Genomic DNA, 22,395 nt, shown 5'->3' on the forward strand with positions numbered 1-22,395 from the left:
TTTTTTTATATAGATCCGCTATAATATTTACAATAGAAAATGACTAAACGAGATTATTTTTTTACTAAAAATTATTTATTATAAAAATTAAAACACGACAACCTATTTGTCTCAGTACCTGAACGCTGGAAAAACTTATGTGCCGAATAAACTTTAGAAAAGGTTAATTTTTGGGAAGAGCTTTGGGAATTTATAATATATAGTTTAAATTTTATTTATCATGTTTAAAAATATTTTATACACTAATAACATGACATTTACATTTTTAATTAAAAAATTAGAATATATTTAGTTTTTCAATTTTTTAGTTACTGTTTGAGTCCGATACGCTTAAAGCAATCGACCAAATCGTTACGCGACACTTCTCATACGAGATATTGACAATTTTACATTTGCAAATTTCTTGCGAATTAAGCTTGCGAAATCAAACAATTGTAGTTTATCTAAGGGGATCGGCCCAGTACTCGAACATGTAACACTTGATTGTCAAAATTGACCATATATAATTGATTAATTTGATTAAAAAACAAATAATTTTTTTTATATAGATCCGCTATAATATTTACAATAGAAAATGACTAAACGAGATTATTTTTTTACTAAAAATTATTTATTATAAAAATTAAAACACGACAACCTATTTGTCTCAGTACCTGAACGCTGGAAAAACTTATGTGCCGAATAAACTTTAGAAAAGGCTAATTTTTGGGAAGAGCTTTGGGAATTTATAATATATAGTTTAAATTTTATTTATCATGTTTAAAAATATTTTATACACTAATAACATGACATTTACATTTTTAATTAAAAAATTAGAATATATTTAGTTTTTCAATTTTTTAGTTACTGTTTGAGTCCGATACGCTTAAAGCAATCGACCAAATCGTTACGTGACACTTCTCATACGAGATATTGACAATTTTACATTTGCAAATTTGTGGCAAATTAAATTTAAATCAAACAATTGCGGTTTACCTACAGTATCTCAATAAGTTTCGGGCCCTTGTTCGTAACAAAATACATGGTACATTTCAGTGTGGCACGTACGAATTCGAAGAAACTGCGAGAATCCAAATATTCTTTGATACCGATCCGGAAAGGAGAGACGCGACCGTCTCTCCTTTCAAAGCCGCTTCACGTGAAGCGCGATGGAATACGCGTACCAACCGTCGGAAAACTTTAGGTCGAAAGTTTTTTTTTTTTTTTTTTTCCAGGATGATTCGACTAAAACGGGAAGAAAAATTCGCTTCGCCCTGCTAGTGGTTTCCGAAACTTCCCTCGCCCTCGTCCTCTCCCTCTCTCTCTCCCCCGTCCGGCCTCGCAAAGTCACTGGACGATGAAAGAACGTCCAATCAATATCTGTTTGCCGCACCTCGTCCTTGCCCCGCATGGACCGTCTGCCAATATGGAACTTCCTCTATCTTTCCTCTCTCCTCCGGCGCTTTCGTTAAAAGTTCGCAGTCCGTTCCGAAGTATAGGCATAAATAATCAAGCCATTCTGTACTCGCGTTCTTTCCGGAGAAAACAAGTTTAATATAGTTCCAAAATGATGTATGACGATGGCGTCATACATAAATCGCGATTGTTTTTCCGACAAATTTTCCGGAATAACACGATTTGATGAATTCAGAAGTGACTTGCATTTTAGCATCGATATATCGTGTTATATTTTTTTATTTAGGTCGAAAGTTTTTTTTTTTTTTTTTTTTTTTTCTTTTCCATTATCGTCAGAATGTGTGGAGGAGAAGAAACTCTCGTTAATGCTAATGAATAGCGTATAATTTCCGATAAATGAAGAAATTAAATTAAATTAAATTAAATCTAATTAAATTTTCACTTCAAATGTAATATTATTAGCGCGTATGTATAATTTAATCAATATATGTACTTTTTATCAAAAGATTCCTAAACGATGATAATTATACACGCTGTATAATTTGTGCAATAATAGTTAAAAGTTATCTATTATTCGCGCGACACGAGTTCATTAATGCTACGTGCAAGTTGAAGATTATCTAAGAACCCCATCCCGTCATCGTGTCTCACTTTATTTTCTTCTATACATGGAAACATCGACCAAGAAGAGTCTTCTAGCGGTACTCCCTCTGAAACGAGCGAGCCGAAAAGGAACGGTTCACTTATCTAAAATGACATCGGCCGTCCCCACGTGTTCGCCAAAGGACTTATGCTCCAAAGAAGAGAGAAAGTCATTGTCGAAATTCCCTTTTGTGTGAGAACCGCGTTTTTCGACGAGCTCGGGAATTCGGTACCGACTAAAGGTGTCCAGTGCTCTTCTCCGCGAGAAGAACACTCTCGGGGGTGAGAGCCAACGACGAAGGGAATATTCATTATCCTACCGTTATACCGGCTCATCGGGACCGGAGAGTAATGTCTGAAGAGGTGTCGCGTCTTAAAAATTTAAAAGGTTACGTATCGCGCTGGCTTTAACGGAAGAATAATCGTCGCTCTCGGATGACGCTCGCCCGGCTCGCTTAATTTCATTTCAAATGATTTCATTATAGAGGATATATATGTACCGCGAGAAATGTGTATGACAAGAGACCGTGAAGTCTTATATATCTCGTGTACTTTGGCAATCCCGCGCGGTTCTCCACGCGCCAACAAAAAAATCGCCCGAGAGTATTTAACGTCGTGAAATAAAGTGTCTCGCCGGGTTATGAATTTAATCTCGAAAACTCGAATATATAATTACCTCATTTTTATGCAACAAAATGTAAATTAAGACTTAATTCGAGAAGTAAAAACTTATGTTAGATTTTTACTCAAGAGGTTTTAAAATGATTAAAAATTTTACTGATATAATAAATATAATAAGCATAGTGGGAATAAATAATGTATAATGTGATCGTTGTGAGATGCACAAGCATACGTATAGCCAGAAAAAGTTTTTACACAATATGAACGTTGTATAGGATGTAATTCGCGTATTTTATATTTTACATTCTGATCCTTAAAAATTTGTATACTAGTAGATATTTATTCGGTCGTAGAGTTCGCGACGAAACCGTATTTCTCTATACACGTGCTGGCTCTATAGGATATAGAAAAGAATTATTGCCTACCACACGGTGAGAGATCACCCGTTTTCGCGCGCAGACGGACGATTCTCCAGCGCACCGCTCTTATTCTTCTTTATTTTCTCCATTTTATCAACGGAAAAGAAGAAAGAGGGAGAGGGGGAGGGGGGGGGGGGCGGACGGGAAGTAAAGAGGAAGGTGCGCGACTAGAAAAAGAACGTAACCACATTAGCAACCAGCCACTAGTTTCCGAGAAATGGTCCTGGACGGAAAAAGGTCCACAAACCTCTCGGACGATAAATGCTTGTGTATGTGTAATTCCGCAGCAAAACGGTCGACAGTTTTAATCACGCGCGAAGGACGTTTTTGTTTTTAAGAAAAACGCACTCACCCGACAGAGAAAATGTCTCGCGGAAATACGATAATAAGATACGGAACATGTGGTAAAATATTGGAATACGTAATTAAGGAGTTATATCCGTTCTCTGACAAAGTATAATTGCGATATAATTTCTGATAAAATTTGCTTTAAAAAAAAAAAAATGAGCTTTTCGCTTTTTATTACATTTTTCTCGCCACTCCTCCATATATTCCCGTCGTTTTCGTCGAGTCCTTTTGGCTAGTCGCGATATAAGTGGCAATATATTCGCGCTCGGTTTCCAGAGCGCAGAAGGATCCATTTCCGGAAGATTCGATTTTAAAAATCTAGCGTTTCTCTCCGCGCAAGATCCTGCACAAGCGAGTTTGGTAAAACACGCCCGTGGCAACGATGCACCGATACGCCACAAAATGCACGTGCATTTTCACGCTGCATCAGCGGGTAAATGGGAGAGACGAGAGAGCGCGGCGGTATCAGAGATATCCGGCTGTGAGCGATCGCGCGGGGGTAGAGCACGAAGGGATGGGAATGGGGAGGGGGAGGGGAGGGGAGGGGAGGGATCGGGTCGCCGATTCGCCTGAGAAGAGAGGAGAAAAGTTAATTCCAACGATTTCTAGAAATTCGTAGAAATATCGTTGCCCGCCTGGTTGGAGATCCGCGCGCATATTGGCTTTATTTGCACATTTCGTTTCACCCCGCTCTCACTCGCTTCCCTCCCTCCTTCTCTCTTTTTCTTCTCGTACCCTCTCGGCGACGCATCTCAATTTTATCGTCACGTACATGCCACCTTTTCTCCTCCCTCTCTCTCTCTCTCTCTCTCTCTCTCTCTCTCTCTCTCTCTCTCTCTCTCTAACTTCCTGCTTTCCTTCTACTCTCCTCACCACCCAAATCGCGAACCGGCGTCTAACGGGGGAGAGGAGGGAGGGGGAAGGGGAAGGGAAAGGGAAGGAGGACGACTGGCATCGGGATCGGGACGCCACCCGAGGAGCTCCCAATTTCCGACACCCCGTCGGACGACGAAAAGGGTAGAACGAACGCGACCCACGTCTCGTCACCCCGCAAACGGTAGTTCCTCCGAGCCACGACCTCTCTAGCTTGCTTCTCTCGTTTCACATCTGCCCATCTTCAGCTTCGTTCCCCGAGCTTTTTTAACCTTCTCCCTTCTCCTCCTGCTTCCTCTGTTGCCTCTGTATTTGCGAGCTATCGAGGAAATCGCACACGTTACTTCGACACGAATGTTTACGGACGAATGCGATGGGGTGCCTCGCCGATATTTGAGAAACGTGAATTTTTCAGTAATCTCCAGCGCAGCACGTACACTTCAAATTGGTCATGTATGATTTGATCCAAAGATAATTTTCATCAAAATTATATCAGATCTAGATTTATTATTAAAAATATTCTTTCCTAAATCTATCGTGAAAAAAAAGTATATTTTTTAGTAATCACGTATATTAAAAGTGATGCGCAGAAAAACGTTGTGTGTGTGTGTGTGTGTGTGCGTTTTTTTTCTGTTATGAAAGTCGATATAATCTTAGATTAGATCCTATCTAAAATCAACATATCGGTGGGATAACACATGCCTCGAGATAACAATGGCACGCCATATAGATGTAATAAGATTTTGGGTTACCATATATATTCGCTTAGCAATTATATGGTTAATATAACTGAAAATGCAAATGCAGCGAATTAATCGCGCACACTTTGCGCCAACATTCATTATAACGGAGTATGTGTGAGTCGAGTGTACGTATACACGTGCACGTGGGTATATCTCTGGAGAATGGGATATGCGACCTAAGCGTTGTTCCCAAGCATCGTTGTTACATATTGATGTATGAGTGTGTGCTTAGATTGAGAGTGATTAGATTTAGGGTGAGCCTGTCTCGTACCTCGAACATCTCATGCATTTTAACCGCGAATGAGACACATCACGCTGAATAAGTAAAATAATTGGTTGGCTGAATCTAATACTTATAAGATAATGTAATTGCATTTTACTTATATAATTATCCACATCGAAATTCTTCTCGCGGAATTTCCCTATTGAAGGATTTAATTTATAATAAATGTTAGGTAAAAAATTTCTGATATATATATATATATATATACACGACGCACGCGTTTAAAATCTTATAGTCGTAAATAAAGTTAACCGGTTATAATGGAATCAGCAGGGTGAATCGCATTGCAACACAGTCATTGTTCATGGACTTGAAATAAGTTTGATCGTCCATTATGCATGTACTTCTACTTCCCTATGTCTTATTTTCCACTTTCTGCCTGTGGTAACTTCTTAATAATCATCCATCTTCCGCTTTCAACGCTACGTCACTTTGCCCCGCTTTAGTTTCTTTTTTTCTTTTCCTCCGACTTTCTTTTATGTATGAATATAACAGAACTCTCTTGTGTTATACGGGATGTCTCGCATTAAATGCACTTACTTTGACTTATGGATCCTTTCATTAATTTTAATGATCGATTTTTTTCTTACCGAAAATCTCTTATGCAACTTTTTCATATTTTTTTAAATAATCTTAATGTACGTATATTTTTCAGTAACTGAACATTAAATTAAAATTTGAAGATTAAACTTTTGTTATTCCTTAGCAACTCCAAAGTTTCACTTAAAAAAAATTATTTATTAAAATTTTGAATTTTACATTTAAAATTATTCATCTTTTAAGTTTTTATAACAAAAATTGATTAACGCTTCAATAATTTTAAGAAAAAGAAAATTGCCCGAAGAATCTCCAGGACAAAATTAAGCACAGTCAATGCACATATGTGCATGCTGGATACATTAATGATTTATTTTCATTATTTATTAATAACACGATATAATATACGGTAAAAATATTTGATAGAGATTCAATTTTTTTCTTCTTTTGATAACTTGTAAATTGTGAACTAATTATACATTGTAAATTAATAATTGCGAATTAATATGTAGTTTTTACAATTCATCTAGGGAATATGTGTCGCGTGATGAGCGCAAATTCGTAATAATTAACTGCAACATTAAATCATTGTAATTTTTCATATATACTTACAGTATTGACGATATCCGGATACGACGTCAGGGTAAATAGACAACCTGTCATGGAGGGATGCAACGCGGTGCTGTCCTGTACAGCCCGGGAAGACGTTAAGGAACATCTCACCGTAACTTCCTGGTTCCGTGACGATGCTATTCTCTTGCCTGGGAATACAGATACCGGTGAGTTATGTCTCGCGCATTTGCTATTTTAATTTAAAATAGCGCGTGCTAAATCTCTTCTCGAGATCAGCTTCTGTTTGAACGTCGACGCTACCCGGAACCCGGATACCCGCATACCCGTGCGTATCACATGCCATTAATTCTTTGTTTCGCAATCAAACTCACGATATAATTTTACACGATTGCACAGATCCATCAAATTTTTATCGATAGGCGCGATGACTCTTCAACGTACAATTGAAATTAATTTACATGAGCATAAACATGCCAATGAATCGGAACGTGATGAAATCGAGTAGAAAAATAAATGACGGAATATTAAAAAACATAGCATAAACTAATAATAAAGTTAAGTAATTAAGGACGAATTCGAAATAATTCTTGAATCATCCTAACCACTCGTGTAACTTCAATTACAAGATAGCGTTATATAAAACGAAAAGAAAAAAGGAATGTATTACATTTTTTACATATTACCTTGTGAATTACACAAGAAGAAAGCTTGGCTCAAAAAGGATTAACACAATTACGACCGCTAGGCGAGGCGAGTAGAGAGCACATATATAGAGTGTAAAATGCTTGATCTCGCGGACCAACATCCGGCGCGCGCGCACGCGCGCACACATGCCCTGCATATATATTCACACACGTGTACGCACGAGGTTCGCACGTACGTGCGCTAACTCGGTGTGGTCTAGATCGTCCTGTACACGCTCAGGCATTCATGTCCCATACATATTTATGCCGCTCGGTTGCACGTAACGGAGGGTGGCGGTGTAAGGGGGTACCGGTAGGTTCTCTATAACTATATATATATATATGTATATATGTATATATATATATATATATATATATATATATATATATATATATATATATGTGTGTGTGTGTGTGTGTGTATACGGTGTGTGCCGTTGGAATATCATGGGAGGCATCGCGTCATGTCGGGGCTTGATACGTTTGTTTCGTAACTAGGCGGCTAACATTGCGCGTCTCCGTATGTACGAAAGCCAGCATCCGCACTCCGCACATCGAGGGGCGGGGGGAGGGGGTTGCGCGCTTATATGCGTGCCTCCGACGTGCCGTCGACGTTCTCGCGGTTATCGCCGCGCCAGGCAACGGTCCGTATCGCGTCTCGAAGATGACGACGTCGATTCCGCGACGTCCGTCAACCGATCCGATGCCAAGGATGTCGACGAAGGAGAGGAATGGAACGTCAACCGCGACCCGCGACCCGCGTGTAAAGCGGAGTTTGCACTGGTAAAACACTTGCGAATTTACATACGAGAGATGTGCGGCAAAAGATCGCTGCAGAGAGATCATCCGTCGTCCCCATCTGACCTTCTCCCTTTTTCCCTACTTTTTTTCACGGAGAAATAATATCATTCAACGTCACTTAATGTAAAATCAATTTTCCACGGAATTAATATTTAAGATGTTTAGTCGATTGCTGTATTGTGCAATTCTGTTCGAGTATTTATTATGTAAATATACATTTCTATGTCGTAATAAAATTCATAAAAAAAAATGTTATTTGAAGGACGAGAGAAAAATATAATTTTCTATAAAAAAAAATTTAAGAAACATGCAGTAATATTATATGTATAATGTAGTGTAATATCTTCGTAATAACCATTATGTCATAATGTCGCAAATATCATACTCCGATTCGAGAACATGAGATTCCGGTTGTACGGGAAGAACATGACGTTTCTATCATTGACTCGCGCACCCACATACACATACAACGGTATCGAATCTATGACAATGGTTCTTGTTAGACATCATAGGGAAGAGAACTATTCGAAATCCGTGGTGAATACATCTTCAAGCGCAGTTTCAGCGACATATCGTCATTAGAATTATTCGGGTTATTCGGACCGCAACTAAGAAGGAATATTGTTCGCAGATATTAATGAAATTTTATAGAAAACTAAAATTAATTTAATATTAATCTTATTTAATATTAATATTATTATTAATATTAATATTATGTGTATATGCCTTTTTGATAAGCACTTTCGAATTTTGAAAATAGATGTATTTTATGAGATTTTTATTTCTCTTGAAACATGATTAATTTGTAAAAATTCATCACAAATCAATAAAAATAATAAAGACATTGAGTAGAAATGAAATAATATGCGTTATGAGATGTTAAAATGGGATATGACATATATGCCAAATATACTTTGCAATCTTTTATCTTTCGAACAATAACAATCGCAAAGTAACATTGTAAAAAAAGAACGGTTCTCGACAAAGAAAATATTTCTTTGACATTAATTATTCCCGACAAGATACAGCGGCGCGTGAAAATTCGTAATGTTACGGGCGTGATGGAAAAAAGAAAAATTCTGGCAGGTCAATCCGAAATAGTCAGAGATGGCTTTAGCAAGTCGGTAGACCGAGCTGTTCGATGGTTGTCCGATGGTTGAGCCAAATTGAAAATTTCACGCCTGATGGATACGCGGCCGTGATCCGAAGGGGTTTCATCGACAGATGCTGAGGATTTTGCATAACCCTTTGCTCTCTCTCTCTCTCTCTCTCTCTCTCTCTCTCTCTCTCTCTCTCTCTCTCTCCCCCTCCCCCTTTGCAGACTTGAAATACGAGAGAAAATATTGCTGGGCAAAATCACATGCGCACATTCAGGGATTTATCATTGATATTTCCCAGCTTCTGAATTCTGAAAAGTCAAACGGTATTTTCGCTCAGTCCGTTGCGATATAAAAGGAAGTGAAATAAATCGCAAAGTCGAGAGACGCATTTCCTCATCGTAATAGTGATGAGAGAAATCATTATTCTGATGTAACATACTCGTGAAACTGTACTCGTAAAATTGAAAATTTTGTAACTTTAATTTCTCTGTAGATGCATACCCTTCAAGTTATTCGCTTTATCTGTACCAGAAGCTAGCTCATTAGCTTCAAAAAGATTTGTAGATATTTCGCCATTGAGATATCAATAATTCTTGAATTACAAATGATTGAAAATTAGAGAGAATCTCTTGACAAATTATTTTTTATAAAATTGCAAAATCCGTCTCTTTTTAATTAATTTCTAGATAATTTAAGAAACTTATTTACTTAATAGGCTTACTTACTTAAAAGTTTGATAAATTTTCAATAAAATCTCTGAGAAAAAAATGGATTTATGTGATTATATATCATCATATAAGTCATATATAAGTAAGGAAGTCGAATTTCGAGATTTATATTGTTGCACTTTTTCCGTGCGTTTGATTGGCGATCACTGACGTTGAAAAGTGAATGTTAATTCAGTTTGATGAAGCGTGCACTATATGATAAATAATAAAAATGACATGAATGCACATGTTTAAGCAAATATAAATTACTATTTCACTATATAATATCTATTATAATTCTATATCTATTATAATATCTATATAATTCTATAAATAATATTTTTAATAAACTCGTAAAATATTTATTTATTACAAATAATTGTTATCATACTGTCATCTTTTCATCTATCATCGCATGCAAAACTTGATCAAGTTTATTCGACATTATCGATCAATCGTTATTTCGTGCAGAAAAATTACAAATTTCGGATATTATTATTATATATTATCACATAATATAAATTACATATCAGATCTTTTCATCTAATTATATATATATTTATATACGACTACATTAAATCCATTTTTTCTCGAATCGGTAAAAAAAAAAAACTCAATGTTAATTTTATCAGAGAATCATCCGAGAGAAAGCTTCCGAGATACATTGTGTGTTCCATACCTGTATATATAGAATCCGATTTTGTTCACAGGCGGAAGATTCGTGGTTACTTCGCAGGGTGATCTTCATATTAGGGCCGCCAGACCAGAAGACGGTAGAGCGACGTATTCGTGTTTAACCTTGCATGCCTTGACCAGCGAACGAAGGAGAAGCGAACCCGCTACTTTGACAGTCACGGGTAATCACAGGCACATTTTTTTCGCGAAATAAATTGGAAAAATCCGTGAAAAAATTGAGCTTTCGTCTTATAATAGTCAGAAGAAGATGTCTCGCTTCTCGTCACTTTTATTCACGTACTATCTTGCGATTTTGTATCATCTTTCGGTCTTATTTGTAGAACGGACTGGTTCCTTGCCGCCGCGACTGATGCAACGATCCGAGATTGCTATTTCCGCCGAAAGCGGCTCCGACGTTCACCTCACGTGCTCGGCGCAAGGAAGCCCGCCGCCGCAATTTACCTGGTATCGCGATGTTAATGGTTGGTTTAATTAGGGGAATGTTTACCGAATAAGCTATGTTAACGATAGCGCTGAACAAACTACCATCCATGTTCAAACATCGATTCCTCGATAGCGCGAATATCGTATTACGCTATACCTTTAAAGGTGTCGTCGTGCAATGTATATTTATATTACATCGCGAAAAAAAAAAACAAAAAAGAGTAAAAAGACGCCATGTACTCGAGATAGGTGTACCATTATATTAATAACCGTCATTGATAATAGATGCATTTCATCAAACTGGTTATAGAATCTGTACCTGCTTCCTCTTTAATCGGAAGCATCTCTCTTTCCACACGTGGAATGCTATCCGGGGTTCAATGTTCGATGTGAATCTAATCTAGTACTCCAAGTACAATTATCGAAGTAACTTCGCAGACATGATCGTTACAGGACAGATACATCCGAATGTCTTGTCGCAGGCCACTCGATACCGGTCGAGTCGTTCGGTCGTATCCAGCTTTGGGGTGATTTAATGCAAATTCGTCGTGTAGACGCGCAGGATGCTGGAAGATACGTTTGCCGAGCCAGCAATCAACTTGGCGAGCAACGAGCGGAGACGCACTTGTCGGTCACTTCAAAGCTAAATGCTCGGATTCAGCCCCGTGTACAGGTAGGGGAATAAACGTAATTCGATCTACGGATGGATATTTTTCTCTCAAATTCTTCAAGTTTTCCATTAGCAGAATAAAATTCTTTAACGACGAATACAAAGGCAGAACAAGTTCCTTGTATATGAAAGAAAGATTTTCTTTGAAATTTAAAAATCAAGTTTAAGGAAGAAAGTTTTTTTAAATTTTGAAAAATTATTAACCTTCTATCGTGCTAGTTAAATATTATCATTTAACGAATCGTTCATCAACGATAAGCTCACCAATCAGATATTAAATTCACTTACAAATCATAGTATTCGAATTTAATTGTGGTAAATGTAAAACTAGGTTAAGCTAAATAATTTATTTGATTATGTAAGCTACAGTTTTATTTGCAATAATTAATTAATGATAATATCAATAATATAAAATTACTATTTATATCGTAAAGTGATATGGTTGAATAATTCTACTATTCGACAAATTCATCAGAAAGGATATGTCAAAAATTGCATGCTAAATACAATGTAACTGAAAAGGTATAAATACTAAAGGCCACAAGAGATAGCGCAGCGGTTTTTAAAATTATCCCTTATCAAGAATCGCGTGTTGCATTGTAGATAAACTAGGCGAATAGGTGATCTGACTATGAGATAGATGCGCTCATCGTCATTCGCAGGTCGTTAATTCCGGCGAGACTGCCACGATGAACTGCACGGTCGAGGGATATCCGGTCGAGAGCGTTGAGTGGCTACACGACGGTGTGCCAGTATTGACCGCGCAGGACACGAGGATCAGATTGTTGGCTCCCTTGGTGCTCGTGATAGGCTCCGTTGGTCGCAGGGACAAAGGGATGTATCAGTGTTTGGTGCGAAGCGACAAGGAAAATGCTCAGGCCACCGCCGAACTAAAGCTGGGAGGTCAGCGAACGTTTTTAATACCCCTTATATCCCGCTCTCTCATTTGCTCCCGTGTTTCCATCTCTCTACCTTTCAAATTTTACTCTAATATTCATGCTTATCATACTGATTTTTTCGTTATTTTTTTTATCCAAAATAACTTTTTTCTCGGGCAAAACAAAATAGTCTTTCTCTCTCTCTCTCTCTCTCTCTCTTTGACAAACTAAAGCTCGGAGATCAGTTTTTAATTAATTATTATATCCAGCCCTTTTTCATTTGATCTCGTTTTGCTCTCTCTTTATAAGTATACTTAAAATATACGTTTAACATACCTTTATTGATGCTTATCGTATCGATTTTTATCCGTTTAAAATAATTTTGGAAAAACAAAATAGTCTATCTAATTCCGATCCGTCCTTGCCTTGGAATATCTGTAAGAAAAACTTTTTCTAGACACGGTTCCGGAACTGCAGTACACATTTATCGAGCAAGCGCTACGACCGGGACCACCAGTCTCCCTGCGATGTTCCGCTACCGGTTCACCTACGCCATCCTTTACGTGGTTACTCGACGGTGAACCATTGAGTCAGATTGCGACCGGACACAGGTAAATCGTCCACCGTCTATTCTACTATTGACGCGTTATATTCTAATCGGGAATTAATACGCACAGATACGCGATAGGCCAATATGTGGATCAATCCGGTGACGTGATCAGTCACTTAAACATTTCATCCGCGGGAACTGAGGATGGCGGTCTATACGCTTGTGTAGCGTCCAATACGCTGGCGACTGTCGAGCACAAAGCTAGATTGAACATTTACGGTACGATACACATGTTATATACGCAGATAATAATTTTATATTAAATAATACATAAATATATAAGTACATGAAATAAAATAAATATGAAAGCAAGAAAAGAAAAATTTCATCGAGGAAACTTGCGTGTTTTCGTTAAATTGACATCACTCCTGTATTGAATCAAATACACTGATTTCTTTTAGACTTATTATATAGATTATTCTTTTTTTTATTTATTTTTTATTAAAGTTATTAAAATTATTATTTTATTTTTCTTATAGATCATTAAAAAATTATAGATCCTTATAGACTATTAAAGTTATATATTTATAGAGAAATTATATATTATTAAGAATAGTTTTATCGTTTATATAGCTTACTGACAAAGAAAAGCCCCGAATAAGCGGCAGAATTGATTAGCTCGTGGAAGCGAGTTCAATTCAACAGAGTTCTATAATAAGAAACCATTTTTAGGACCGCCATACATCCGATCGATCGGTCCGGTTCGCGCCATCGCCGGTGTCGACATCACAATAGCGTGTCCTTACTCAGGATATCCTATCACATCGGTCGGGTGGACTCGAAATAATGCCGAGTTGCCTTTTGACATCAGGCAGCGGGTCGACAGTGAGGGTCACCTTACAATCCTCACGGTAGATCCGAACGATGCCGGTACCTACACGTGTATAGTCCGAGCAAGTTCCGGAGAAACTGCCAATAGAGATATACTATTAACTGTGAATAGTAAGTGAAAACGAACGAGTAAATATAGTGACATCGAGTTAAACGATATAGCTAATTAGATGAATGGGAGATTTAGAGATTTATGTACCTACTTTCGAGAACATTGAATCGCGCTCCTTTAAAGACAACATATTTTTCACAGAATGTATGGTAACAGTTCTCAACGATCTATTGATATATTTGTGAAAAAATGTAAAGTTATGAAAGAAAAATGACGATATATGTAACGTTTCTGCCTGTGCGCATTTTGCAGGTCCTCCAGTAATGAGTCCCTTCAACTTCCCCGCGAATTCGCAAGAAGGCAGTCGTGCTCAAGTGACGTGCAGCGTGACATCGGGCGATCTTCCAATATACATTTCCTGGTTAAAAGACGGCGAGCCATTACCTTCTTCCCTTCGCGTAAGCATATTTTATTTCATTACGCCAAGTTTGTACGAAAAGAGTTCGATAATTTCTCTCATATTTTATATGTCTCTTCGTATAAAAGCAAACAGAATTTTTCATTTAAAACTATGCATATATTTTATCTACAAAAACAATTTTCTATAATCTTTCTACATGTGTTTTCGACGTATTTCTTCTCTTGAAATTACGTATTCCCTAGTAATAAAGTCCTATGAGAGATATAGGACTCATCCTCCGTGAATAATCCGCTCTTTAAACAAATGTGAATCTAGTAAGATTAAATTTGTAGTATATATAAAAGAGAATTTTATATCAAAATTTATACCTTGCAATATGCAGAAAGAGAAGACTTTAGTTTTTCATTTTTTTCTTTTAAATTCCGGAATTATGCACTTTTAATAAAATTTAATAATTTCATAAAATATTACTTTTTTAATCAAAATAATACCATATCAAATAATACTTGCTGTTTCACATAAATTCTGCCTCTAATGCCGAACGCGCGTCCCTGCAGATCGAAGAGCGAGGCGCCGAGTTCTTCAGCATACTCGTCTTCAAGGAATTGTCATCGCGACACAGCGGCAAGTACACCTGCGTGGCTACAAATAGCGCCGCCAAGGTCAACCATACGGCGGAACTTTTAGTAAAAGTACCACCCCAATGGATATTTGAACCGCAAGACGTGGCGACCCTTCTGGGCAACCCACTGAATGTCCATTGCGAGGCCAAGGGTTTTCCACCGCCGCGTATTACATGGCTCCGTGCCAAGGGCAGAACGTCCAACGACTATCAACCGTTGGTCGATGGTTCTGACGGTAGACTCACGATATTGCCTAATGGGTCTTTGTGGACGGCTTCAGCTGGTCCACAGGATGAGGGTTACTATCTCTGTCGAGCTAACAATGCCATCGGATCGGGATTAAGCAAAGTGATATACGTGTCGGTGCATGGTAAGAATGTAAATTTACTATTATAAAATATAAACTAAATTATATAACGATGGAGATTTAATACACACGTGACAACATTTTTAAAACTTTTGAATATATGTCCGAGAAATTTTTCATTATATAAAATGACAGTTTCTTTTTTTTTTTTTTTTTTCAAATAATCAAAATGTCAAGGGATCTATTTCTGTTGTTAATAGCAACATTATATTTGAAAAATAAAATGAATAATTTACTGATAATATCAGGAAAAAGAGTCGCAACAAAGATCTGAAATTGATTTGTATTTTCGTAGAACCAGCGAGGTTCGAGTTTCAGAGTAAAAATGTTACGATTCGTCGTGGAGAATCCGTGACGATCGACTGCACTGTAATCGGTGATAATCCTATAGAGGTACAATGGATGCACAATAGTGATCGATTGGACATGAGCAATCATAGATTAAGCATCGGCCAAATAAAGACTGACAATGGCCTAAAGTCTCAATTATCGATCGCGAATAGCGATCGACAAGATTCCGGAGTTTATCGCTGCACCGCTGATAACGCTTATGGAAGAAGCGAACATTTGATTTATTTAGCGGTCCAAGGTGAAAATGCACATTGAATAATTCTCAATTTCTTTATTTTCTAAACTTGTGTCAATTTTTATCAATAATTAATTAATTTCATTCTAATGACATTGGGGTCGATAAGAAAAGAGATTTTGCTTTATATATATATATATATATTTTTTTTTTCTTTTCTTTAGAGAGACCGGATCCTCCAGCCGGACTCGAAGTAATAGAGATCGGTTCTCGATCGATACGGCTATTATGGAAGCGGGCCTTCGACGGAAATAGCCCTATAAGAAATTACGTGATACAATATCGCTCTCTGAGCCACGGAATGACCGACGATTGGAATCCCGTTAAAACGCACAACGTCACGTACACGCCAGGAAGCTCCAATAGCGGTAATTCTATACATCCAACTCAAAATGGTTCGTCCCACATACTTCGATCGATATCACGGTATTATTCGCTTATCCGTATAACTCACATCAATTCTGCTAGGCTTATCTCCATTCGAAACTACCGGCGATGATCAAGAGGTAGCGCTAATCGGTGGTCTTCATCCGGCTGTCACCTATACCTTCAGGATATTTGCTATAAATTCTATCGACGCGAGTGGACCCACGGAGCCTGTTGTAGCAAAGACCCAGGAGGAAGGTAAAACGCCTCGTATGACAATGCGATTACATAACTCAAAGTCTATCATATCGTATAACCATTACTCTTTGTATAACAGCACCCACAGAATCGCCGCAAAATATCAAAGTGCAATCCGCCGGACCCGGAGAACTCATGGTCAGTTGGCAAGTAAGTATGCCGTCGATTCACAGATGATTTACAAACTTTTTTAATCGTGCTCCATCAAATTATATAATTATGTTGTAATTTATTTTTCCAGCCGCCTCCGAAAGAATCATGTAATGGAGATCTGCTGGGATATATAGTAACGTGGTCAGAACATTCGTCGTCGACCTCGGGTGTGAATCAAAGTAAAAGTCTGACCGTGAATGGTTGGGCGACTACAAAGGTGCAGCTTACCGGTCTGAGAAAATTTACAAAATATGACATTTCGATCAGAGCCTTCAATAGCATAGCCAGTGGACCAGCTAGCGTTCCTATCGTGGGCACTACTCAAGAAGGAGGTATGGGTTCAAGAAGGACAAGACAAACGAAATTACATCTATAAAAATTGTGCGCGCGCGCGTATATGTGTGTGTGTGTGTGTGTGTGTGTGTGTGTGTGTGTGTGTGTGTGTGTGTTCTGTTCAAGTATGTTCAAATGTATATATTAATATATTTAATTTCATAATCATTTAAATTTGTTTTACAGTGCCAGAAACGCCACCGACTCAAGTGACATGCGTTCCATTGTCCTCTCAAAGTGTCAAAGTAGCCTGGAATGCGCCGCCACCTCATCAGCACGGCGGAATTATCCAAGGATACAAAGTTTATTATAGGCCGGTTCCTACTGATAACAGTGAGTCGCTTGTCGGAATACTGATAATTTCTTGCATTTATAAGAAATTAATTTCGTGAGATAATCGTGTTTAATTTATTTTTTCTATCGCAGTGGATATCTCAACGGTGGGTGAAGTAAAAAGAACTTCCAGTATGGAGACTTATTTACACACGCTATACAAGTACACGAATTATTCCATCAAGGTGTTAGCTTACACGGGTGCAGGTGACGGAGCGCTGAGTCCACCGATTTTCTGCATGACAGAAGAGGATGGTGAGTTATTTAATTTTATTTTATTTTAAAAAATTTTATGAAAAACAATTATCTTGTACAGTGAAAATAAACGATTCTGTGTTTTTTTTTTTTTTTTTTTTTTTTTTTTACAGTTCCAGGTCCACCTGCTGGTATCAAAGCGCTGGCGTTAACGGCGGAAAGCATACTTGTTTCTTGGTTGCCACCGTTGCAGCCTAACGGAAATGTTTCAAAATACACTGTATATAGCAGAGAAGCAGGTTCTAATAATCACAATGCGCACACGATGCACGACCCACCATTATCGCCCACGGATACTCTTACAATGGAATTACGGGATCTAGTGGAAAGGTACGTACGCACACAAATACTTCAATACACATCTCTCTGGCTATTGTGATTTTTTTTTCTAAATCGATTGTTAATTTTAGACAATCATATGAATTCTGGGTGTCAGCAACGACCGGTCTCGGAGAAGGCGAACGAACTACCATAGTTACGCAAACAACGAATACCAGAGGTGCTTGTCGAAATCACGTGTTCGTGAAAGCTAAATGAGAACTTTTAGAATTAGTTGTTTAACTTATATTTTGCATGCTTTATATTTTGTCGAATATACCGGTTCTCATACAATAAAATTGTTCCATCGTATAAAAGCATAGGACACTCATTCCGTAGCTCCCGCTAGAGTGGCATCGTTCTCGCAAGTATTAAGAAGAGCAGTAAAATCATCGGTTACGCTATCGTGTTTGGTGGTGGGAAACCCTACGCCGCGACCTATCTGGACGTACAGAAATGGTCAAATTACCACCGGTAGACATTACGAACTTACACTCGACGGACATCTCAATATACGCGGTAAATATTTCATTTCTTACAGATTTAACCTGGCTAAAATGAAGAACTCTGTAAACTATTGTAAAAATTTCTTGGTCGTATTTTTCAGGATTGGAACAATCAGTAACGGGAAATTACACTTGCTCGGCTAGTAATTTATTCGGTGACGATTCCATCACGTATTCACTAATCGTGGTGATGCCACCAAAAGCACCGTTGTTGGAATTACAATATACGACAGCCAATAGTATCAGGTTCCGCTGGAATCATCCTGACAACGGTGGTGCTACTATACAAGGTGATAATTTAGAAAAATAACTAATAACGAATCATATATGTGTATAAATCTAGTATACTGATTCTATTTTATCAGGATATGTGTTAAGTTATAAGAGGGATCAAGGTGGCTGGGAAGAAATCGCTTTATCTCCCGAGCAAACGGAGTTTGTACTCTCTGGATTAAAATGTGGTTCTTCCTATTTAGCGCATTTAACGGCACATAATCGCGTCGATACCGGCGATCCAAGTCCGTTAATCAGCGCAACAACGAAAGGCACCGGTGAATAAAATATTTTGCAAGAATAAAATAAATTAATAATTAAAAAATTAGTAGAGCTGTGAAAGTAAAACACAAATTTAAATTTCACAGGGCTAGAGAGTAAGAACCAGACGCGGATGATAATGCGTCAGCTTCAAGGAAAATTAATTCTTCGTTGATTAATTTTGCACAAATTTTTCTTGACTCGGTACCAAGTAATTAAATCATCTCCTAATTCGAGATTTTTATTATAACAAATCTCTCAAAATGAGAAAGAAGAAAAATAGAATAAAGTCGTTGAAACAGAAATCGATCTCGAGCCTTTCCTCAAACGACTACTCTTAGAAAATGGAATTAAAATTATTTAATTGATATCTTAGCAAGAAAAATGTGTGTCTTGTGCTCAATTTCAATGAAAAATAAATTGAAACTAAAAGACGTACTACTATTCACGTTTGGCTTTTATTAGTTTTTTGTGAATTTAAGAATATAATATTAAATTTAAAAAATATTAATAAAAAATTAAATTAATAAAATATATATTATTGAATCGGAAATATAATTTTGATTCACTTAACGTTTCGATCAATATAATATAACTGTTAAAAAATGTAGCAGCATTTTAAACACATCTCTCAATTTACATTCCAGCGCCTCTATTACCTAAGGAAAGAGATATTATCTCGGCAAATGGCACATCAGTGAAACTAAATTTATTATCTTGGCCTAACGGAGGATGTCCTATTCAGCACTACACCGTGGAATATCGCAGGCGAATCAACACGGAACCTTGGATTTTAGTGGCCAGCAGAGCGACCGAGAATCTCGTAATTCGTGATCTAAAGACAGCATCGTGGTACAGTTTACGTTTAACAGCGCACAACGATGCTGGCTCGACTCAGACACAAATGGAATTCGCCACGACTACGTTGAGCGGAGTCAGTATTGGTCCTCCTAATGATTTGATAATGGAGGACGAGATCAGGAAAACTGTACCCAATCACAAAGTTTTATATGTCGTTGTTCCGCTCATTTGCGCAATCGTTTTGGTCGTTTCTGCAGTTATTTTGGGATATGTCATGCTTAAACGTAGCGGCAGGTAAAGCATAATCCTTTCGAGTAATTTTATTTTACGTCAGCATTATTAATCAGTCAGTTTTCATTAATTACTTCTTTGATAGAGCAAACTATTTGGGTGAAATATTACCTAGTCAGCAGCAACAACAACAGACAGGATTGGGAATAGTTCAACAACAACAACAACATCAACAACAGCACCATCACTTGTCCAGCTGTATGTCGACTGTGCAACTCAAATCGACGGCTGAACGTGACAACAGACGTAACCATCAGGTTTACACTAGTTCGCCCGTAAAGCAAGAAAATCATAAATCCACCGATCATGGATCTGGTATATCTGGTCTATCTATAGATGAATTATTCATTTTCTGAACGCAGTTTCTAAATGCCCTCGATGCCCTATACTTTGCAGAAATGTACGAGATAAGTCCGTACGCTACGTTTAGCGTTCCCGGAAGAGAGAATCGTTCGGTAACAACGGCAACGCTCGATTATACGATGCAGTTTAAGACGTTTGGTCATTTGGAGAACGAGGATATCAACACTATCGATTACGAGAGATCTAGCGTGGAGTTTGAAAGGTAATTGGCTTCTCCCAGAAAGTGTCGCTCCTTATAGCTTGTCGACTCTTCGTAAAACTAATTCTCATTTCGCTTTTACGCGTTTTATTTTTCTCCCCTTCTCTTCCTCTTTCTGGTGTTCTTTCACGCGCAGGTCAAAAACACCAAGGTGGCACAAACAACGTTACTTTCCGAGCATTGCGGAAGCCGAAAGCAAACTACGATCAAGTCGACAAGGATCCGGCAGCGATACATCCGGAAGTCCTTGTGGCGAATGCGCCGGGCCTAGTTATAGGGTGCCAGTAAAGCCTTGTAGAGGTGATATATATTTATATATTCTTGATATATTCTTGATAGATTGATATAAATTAATATTTAAAAATAATTTATGTAGAGAAAAAGCCGATCATACTAATGGATAAATCATAATATTCATGATTCTTTACAGATGTATTTTCGCGAGGTGTGGAATCGAGTACGGAATCTAACAACGAAGGCTCGCCCTCACTCGCGAGACGACGAAGCCGACAACCGAGCCGGTCTACTCGCAGGTAGCCAAGGTTTGTTTGTTTCCACATAGCACTCAGTTTTGACTTTTCGATATTGGTCTCATCGGTTTCACATCGACGCGAGAAAGAGGCGCAACAATGCGAATCATTCGATCTAATTAAAAATTTCTTTACGAAACACAATAATATTTATATCATCACTATTATTGGAAGAAATTTCGAAGATGGACATTAAATTCGTATCATTGCGCTTTATTCAATCTCATATTTTATATGATGAGAAAAATGAATATAAACAACGGGTTAATTAAAAACGACCTGACTAGCCAAAATGTGTAAATAAATTAAATAATTTTGGCTAGTCAGGTCGTTTTTAATTAATCCGTTGTTTATAATTAAATACTAGCGACTTTAATAACTTATAATTTTAAAAATGAATATATCAGATATTCTAATATATATATATATTGACTTTAAATGACTTTAATTGATATATATATATATATATATATATATATATATATATGCGCTATATACATATAAGAAAATAGTTGTGCGATGATTTCTATTATCACCAGAACTCAATTGAATCTTTATATATGATGGGTGGAAAATTATCCACGTACATGTATACATATATAAAATGTATAATCAGAGATATTTCTGATAATGAAATAATTAATTAATAAACATTTTAAAACATCATATCATTTAACAAAGAAATATTTCTATATGAAATTGTATAAATCAGATTAAAATCAAATCTGCGTTTTATCAATTTTTTTATTCAGACGAAGGTATTTCACAGTTTTTTTAAACAACTTCCCATTTGACCTGGTAAATGTATTCTTTTATCTATTCGACAGTTCGGTAGAGGATATGACGCTATTGCCGCCAAGCGGGTTCAGTGACAGCCGTGAATTGAGCGACGTGGAGTGCGACCGTGATCGTGATCGTGATCGTGAACGCGATCGTGAATGGCAAGGTCTGTCAACTGGAACTCGTCACGGCGGCAGTTTGGGCAGACTCCCGATCGAGGCCGTTGAATCTATGCTCGCTAGGTATCAACACGAGTCTTCGTAAACCAAGCATATTAAGTATCAATTAGTTGAGATTAGTGAGAGAATCCCCAAACATTGCAAGCTTGTTTATCTATATAAGCAGGGTGTTCTAATGCTCTGGCATGCACCGTCGCTGTACATTAATAAAAATGAAACAAGAAGGCACAATCGTTTAAATATTGATAGCTGTTTTTTTTATGCAGCAATAGTTCTCTCAATAAAATAATGATTTTTCACCTTGACTTTTAATT

At 37.5% G+C, this 22,395-nt stretch overlaps 1 protein-coding gene across 5 annotated transcripts in view; it reads left to right on the plus strand.

The window, feature by feature from the left end:
* Dscam3 (Down syndrome cell adhesion molecule 3) overlaps positions 1 to 22,395 on the plus strand; it is a 106,107-nt gene that overhangs the window by 81,069 nt on the left and 2,643 nt on the right. Inside the window, exons 6-33 of one of the 5 annotated variants that reach the window (XM_072887548.1) lie at positions 6,476 to 6,640; positions 10,436 to 10,582; positions 10,742 to 10,865; positions 11,298 to 11,517; positions 12,177 to 12,417; positions 12,850 to 13,003; positions 13,070 to 13,221; positions 13,675 to 13,944; positions 14,198 to 14,343; positions 14,864 to 15,299; positions 15,592 to 15,885; positions 16,047 to 16,277; positions 16,351 to 16,506; positions 16,586 to 16,656; positions 16,748 to 16,991; positions 17,179 to 17,325; positions 17,419 to 17,580; positions 17,694 to 17,910; positions 17,991 to 18,079; positions 18,238 to 18,417; positions 18,506 to 18,694; positions 18,770 to 18,955; positions 19,586 to 20,033; positions 20,116 to 20,345; positions 20,427 to 20,595; positions 20,729 to 20,892; positions 21,023 to 21,125; positions 21,950 to 22,144. In XM_072887548.1, coding sequence (XP_072743649.1) covers positions 6,476 to 6,640; positions 10,436 to 10,582; positions 10,742 to 10,865; positions 11,298 to 11,517; positions 12,177 to 12,417; positions 12,850 to 13,003; positions 13,070 to 13,221; positions 13,675 to 13,944; positions 14,198 to 14,343; positions 14,864 to 15,299; positions 15,592 to 15,885; positions 16,047 to 16,277; positions 16,351 to 16,506; positions 16,586 to 16,656; positions 16,748 to 16,991; positions 17,179 to 17,325; positions 17,419 to 17,580; positions 17,694 to 17,910; positions 17,991 to 18,079; positions 18,238 to 18,417; positions 18,506 to 18,694; positions 18,770 to 18,955; positions 19,586 to 20,033; positions 20,116 to 20,345; positions 20,427 to 20,595; positions 20,729 to 20,892; positions 21,023 to 21,125; positions 21,950 to 22,144 — 5,530 coding nt within the window. Of the gene's footprint in view, positions 1 to 6,475; positions 6,641 to 10,435; positions 10,583 to 10,741; positions 10,883 to 11,297; positions 11,518 to 12,176; positions 12,418 to 12,849; positions 13,004 to 13,069; positions 13,222 to 13,674; positions 13,945 to 14,197; positions 14,344 to 14,863; positions 15,300 to 15,591; positions 15,886 to 16,046; positions 16,278 to 16,350; positions 16,507 to 16,585; positions 16,657 to 16,747; positions 16,992 to 17,178; positions 17,326 to 17,418; positions 17,581 to 17,693; positions 17,911 to 17,990; positions 18,080 to 18,237; positions 18,418 to 18,505; positions 18,695 to 18,769; positions 18,956 to 19,585; positions 20,034 to 20,115; positions 20,346 to 20,426; positions 20,596 to 20,728; positions 20,893 to 21,022; positions 21,135 to 21,949; positions 22,145 to 22,395 lie in introns of those variants that run through there. The other 4 variants (XM_072887550.1, XM_072887549.1, XM_072887551.1 and 1 more) reach the window with 4 other exon arrangements.

Source organism: Anoplolepis gracilipes, chromosome 3 (assembly GCF_047496725.1).
Source record: "Anoplolepis gracilipes chromosome 3, ASM4749672v1, whole genome shotgun sequence".
Lineage (NCBI taxonomy): Eukaryota > Metazoa > Arthropoda > Insecta > Hymenoptera > Formicidae > Anoplolepis > Anoplolepis gracilipes.